The sequence below is a fragment of the Arachis duranensis genome, chromosome 6, assembly GCF_000817695.3.
Source record: "Arachis duranensis cultivar V14167 chromosome 6, aradu.V14167.gnm2.J7QH, whole genome shotgun sequence".
NCBI classification, from domain to species: Eukaryota; Viridiplantae; Streptophyta; class Magnoliopsida; order Fabales; family Fabaceae; genus Arachis; species Arachis duranensis.
Window position 1 is genome coordinate 44,825,830 of NC_029777.3, and position 5,627 is coordinate 44,831,456.

At 43.3% G+C, this 5,627-nt stretch overlaps 1 protein-coding gene across 1 annotated transcript; it reads right to left on the reverse strand.

The window, feature by feature from the left end:
* Window positions 1–399: 399 nt before the first annotated feature.
* Window positions 400–810, reverse strand: LOC107493728 (uncharacterized). The gene has a single exon (XM_016114785.1). The coding sequence runs from the start codon at window positions 808–810 to the stop codon at window positions 400–402; it is 411 nt and encodes a 136-aa protein (XP_015970271.1).
* Window positions 811–5,627: the final 4,817 nt, after the last annotated feature.

The following is a 5,627-nucleotide window of genomic DNA, read 5'->3' on the forward strand; positions in this document are numbered from 1 at the left end:
CAATTTCTCAATAACATTTTTTAAGTCGAAAAACTCATTGGTAGGATGTCCATAGATTCGGTGATATTCACAATATTTTGTCCGATTTCCTCCTCCTTTCTTGCTTTTGAGTGGACGAGGTGGTGGTATCTTTTCAGTATGGCATACTTCTCGGTAAACATCCACAAGAGACACCTAGAGAGGGGTATAGTTGTTGTGTTTTCTAGGCTTCTCATTGTATTGATCTTCTTTTTTCTTGGACTCTTTATCCTTATCTCGGGAGGAGTAGGAGTATCCGGATTTTGAGGTCTCTCCTAGTCGAGAGTTTTCCTCCATGTTGATGTACTTCTCAGCTCGTTCCTGCACTTCATTCAGAGATGTTGGATGTTTCTTTGATATGGAGTGACTAAAAGGTCCTTCTCACAGGCCATTGATGAGACCCATAATGGCGGCTTCCGTTGGTAGGCTTTGTATGTCCAGGCATACTTTGTTGAACCTCTCCATGTAGCTACGAAGACTCTCCCAATCTCCTTGCTTGATTCCTAATAGGCTCAGAGTCTGTTTGGCTTTGTCCTTCTGAATGGAGAATCTAGCAAGAAACATTTTGGCTAAGTCATCAAAACTTGTGATGGATCTGGGAGGCAAGGTATTGAACCACTTAGTTGCTGTCTTTGTTAAGGTAGTTGGGAAGGCTTTGCAATGAATAGCGTCTGAGGCGTCGGTGAGATACATTCTACTTCTGAAAATGCTGAGGTGATGGCTTGGATCTGATGTGCCGTCGTACGGAGTCATGTCGGTAGCTTTGAAGTCTTTTGGGACTTTGGCTTCCATAATCTCTTTAGTGAATGGATATTGATCTTTGTGGGAGCTGTCTTTGGGATCAAGCTGGATGGTTTTTGGTTTAAGGTCAGCTTCGAGCTTTAGGAGCTTGTCCTCTAACTCTCGGCATCACCTTGTTTCCCACCGAAGGTCCCTCTCCGCTTCCCGTTGATGCTCGGCCTCTTTTTCGAGCTGTTTGAGGCGATCCTGTTGAGCTTGAAGTGCCTCCATGATTTCTGTACTTGTCAATTTTTTATCTTTGTTTGGTTGAGAAGTATCCTTTGGTGTAGCGTCCGCGTTCTTATGTGGCATCCTATTTTCTAGATCAGAGTCGTGGTCGTTGTCAAGGTTGTCCGCCATGATAATGGGATGACTTCCAAGCTCCCCGGCAACGGTGCCAATGTTCCGAGGATTACCTGAAACTGTTGGTCGATCTCGGACGAGATCTTCTGTACTGGTCAGAGTTGTTGTATCCGACTTGATGTTTGTGACTGGAGCTGTTGTGTCCAACTTATTGGACTTGGTAATGGTGCTGAACCTTCATCACCGGTGGTGGTACCTGCAAGAGACTCTGATACTTAAGTTAGCAAGGGTATTAAGTAGGTTTTTAGTAGAATCAGAGTGTGAGTTATACACGGGTGCTCCAGTGTATTTATAATAGGGTGGAGTGACCTTTCTGGAGATAAGATAGTTATCTTATCTTATCTTTGAGTGAAGTCATCTTATCTTTAAGGGAACCGCCGATTTGGCAGAGCTCTTTGAGAAGAGGTCGGATAATCCTGACCTGAAGAGGTTGGTTGACTTGTCGTCAATCAGCCCGGGTCATACAGCTCGACCTACGGCATGAACACTTAGGTTGCAAGTTTCCTCAAATTATTGAAAAATCCTCAAAAATTCAAAAATATGGTTAATTTTGCACTTTGGTTGTTTTTGAGTCATAGAGAAGATTAGGAGAATTTTAAGTGTTTTTAGTGTTTCTTAAAAAAAAGAGTAAGTGTGCGCACGTACATGACGCTGCGCGTCGGAGCGCTGCTGCAGCACCCATGCTAAAGACCTGAGAGTTGTGCCAACTCCAGGCCAACTTTGTGCCTCTGGCCTAGGTCACAACCTACGCAGACGCGTACGTCGCGCATCTGCATCCCTCCTTGTTTCTACCCTCGCATAGGCGCACAAGGCACTTTCACGTCTATTCCTCATTTTGTCTATCCATGCGGACACGCACGGTGCGCGCACGCGTGGATTCAAAAATCCACTTATCCCAGGGACGCGAGCCCTAGCGCAGTCGTGCCCCTAAACCCTCTCTTCTCCCTCACCGTTTCTCCTTCTCATCCCTCCTTTGCCCCCTTCCCTCTATAACCACCACTCTCAAGCTCATCACCTCCACTAACCACCTACGCCGGCGACTTGCGCCGCCGCCATCTTCTCTTTCCATTCCCACCTTTTCTCCTTCTCTATACTTCTTATCTCTTATTGCTTCTCTCACCATTCTTTGACCACCGCCGCGACCTCCTCTGTCGCTACCGGTCATCCAACAGCCACCAACTCTTCCCTATTCCCGCAGTCACCTTCTTCCTCTCTCTCTCTCTCTCTTTGCCACTCACACCTTGCTACCTCTGCCCGTGCTCTGTTTTCACCATCCCTTGCCCTGCTCCGTGCCACCAATCTGTGCCGCCGCGAGTACAGCCCTGCCGTCGTCGTTGGTGGTTTTGCATTCCCTTCATTCACTCTTCTCTTCCCTTCCGTTCTAAATTCTGCTCCTGCTACTCTGCTAGGTTCCATCCTGCTTGTTATTCTATTTTTTTACCATTTAATTAATTTTGTATGTTAATTTTAGATAGATTAATTGTTGATTCTAGTTATTAGGATTAGATAGAAATATATTCTGTTAGGTAGTTAGGATGTGGTTAGAGGATTCTAGGCCTGATAAGTGCTCCGTTCTTGTTTGCTGCTTAATTGTTGCATGCTTGGTTGAATGCTAGCTGTTGCTGCTGTTTTGGATTCTTGTTCTTGCTATGTTGAACTTTTGGTTCTCATGTACTGCCTTGCTGAGTTTCATTGTATGATTATGTTTAACGCTGCCTGAGCATATGTAATCAATGTTCTTATCATGCTTGTTGCAGATTTTGGATTCGTATGTTTATATTCTTCCATTTGCTATCAAGGAACGTCCAATTTACTGGCGGAATGCTGTCCAAATTTCTAGAAACTGTTTGTCTTCAAATTGTACCTGGAATTGAACTTGCAACTCATTGAAATTTAGGTGACCTCACCAAGTTCAATTCCTGGGTTAACTTGGTTGGCATTCCCATGTTTAATTTGATTTCCGTGATATGCATTGAAGGGTTCGGTCCAAGGAACTCTTTGTCAGATTTCTGTGACAATTAGTATCTTGCCTTACCCAATCTCTTCAATTTGAACCTTTTTGCATCTTCACCTTTCATGTTAAGTCAATTGCCTTTTTTAACTCATATTAAACTTATCAATTGACTTTAACTTGTAATTTTCTTCATTAAGGTTCACTCAATTGCAATGATTGGAAAATTTCACTAGTGTAACCCTTTTGAGTCAAAACGGTTTACCAATTGCTTTTTATTACACATAGTGAATATCTCACATCCTTATACCAATCATTGCACATCTAGTGACCATGGCATTGTTGATGACTATTTTCATATTACATGCTTTAATGCAAAATTCCATATTTCATCATCAATGAATGCATCTTTTTCATGAATGTGAACATGCATATTTTCCATACTTTGTGCATTTATCTTAATTGAGCCGATAACTATCATACTACTGATTTTTGAACTGGTTCTCTAACCTCTAATTTCATTAACAAATTAACTTTTCTTTTCACTTTCAAATAGACCCTTTCACCATTCTTTTGGTATGACTGCATCTTCCTCACGAATGTGTCATTCCTTACTTTCTTTCCTCTATGTGTTTAAGTGTTTATATCCTGTTATTTCTGTTTTTCAAGATGGCTGATAAAGGGAAAGCCAAGGTTACCTCTAGGAAGAGGAAGACACTTCAAGTGCCTACTTTTTCTCCTTATGCCCACTATGCCAAAAACCCACTCAATGAAGTGGATAAGGTGAACCAACAGCTTCAGCCTACTGACACAGCCAAGTTTCCTAACTTGTACTGTGAGTTACGCTTCCTAACCTATCGAAAGAAAAACCTGAATATTGAGAAGAAATTGGCCCTTCCTGATGACCTGAGGCACTCCATAATGGCCCACATTGAGGGACAAGGCCTGGGCATTGTTGATAGAGATTTGGGAAGGATAAACACATCATAGGTCAAAGAATTCTACTGTAACTTCTTCAGAGCGACCCTTGATTCAGTTTATCTACGAGGCAGTCAAATCCTAATTAGTGAGGCTACTATTGAGGATGCATTGCATTGCCTACCTAAAACTGGTGCCACAAATGCTTATGAGCAGGCGGAGGTGGGAATACAGTGTATGACCTTTGATTATGATGCCTTGAGGGAGGTAATTGCCGCATCGGATGCCCCTCCATCAAGAAGCCCAAGGGGATGCTATTTGCTTATCTATCTAGAGATGCTAGGACTTGGCAGTAGATATTCGCCCACTATGTCATGCCTACTACCCACTTTTCTGAGATTCCGGTGGACATACTCGTCCTGATCGGCTGTGTTATGGAAGGAAAGGAGGTATATTTTCCCCGGTTAATCAGGAGGTACATGTGGCGAGCACACATCCGTGGCCTACTTCCATTTCCCACACTGGTCACCAGGATGGTTGAGTTAGCCAGTGCCCCTTGGAAGGACGACGACGTGACACCACCATCCCCAAACGACGACAACAAGGAGGATGTTATTCCGTGGGGTACATGGGTGCCCGAGAAGCCCCCATCCCGGCGTGCATCTAGAGCTCGAGCACAAGCAGCACCAGCCGGACCATCTTCTTCAACTGTAGCAGGACCATCAGCACCAGTAGTACCTTTAGTCCCACCACCAGCACCCCAGCCGACATATCTTCTGGTACAGCGTATGTTCTGCTTCTTGGAGTGTACTGAGTGCCGCGTCATGTAACGCCTTGATAGAGTAGATCAGGCATTTGCAGCACTGGGCGTTGAGTTGCCCCCTCTTCCCGACTCTTCTGCATCTGACGAAGAGGAGCCAGCTCAGCCGGAGGCACTACCAGAAACAAAGGCTGTCCCAGAGGTGCAGCAACCTCCGGCGGAGCTACAGCCACAGCCACAGCTTGAGTCCCAGCAGCCAGACACAACTGTCGACCCCCATTTTGAGCCCCAGCAGTAGCATCGGGGACGATGCTTCATCTTAAAGTGTGGGGAGGTCACCGCCATTACGTCGGTGGATAGCTATGTATAGTGAACACTTTCAGACATTTATCTCCTAGTTTCTGTTATTTTGCTCTATTTTGCACATTTCTCTTTAGGATTATTGTACATATTAGTATTATGGATACTTTTATTTTAATTATGCATACTTTTATTTTAGTTTATTACATTTTGCACTTTGGTTAGTAGATATTTTTGTTGAATTTTCTTTATATAGTTGTCTTAGCTTTTGGTTGTGATTAGAAAAATGTTTTGGATTGTGGAAACCTAGTTAACCATTTTTGCATATGAGATTTGTTTTGAAAAGAAAAAGGGGTAAACTAAGGAATTTTTGAAGATATTCAATCACAACATTGCATTAATAAGCTTAGTCAAAATGATGAAATTTTCCAAGAAACTCATTTATAGGGCACCACCCCAACTGATTGAAAAAAAAAATTATATTGAAGTACTTGCTTGAATTACCTTGTGGATCATGTCTTGAGCTAAGAACACAAG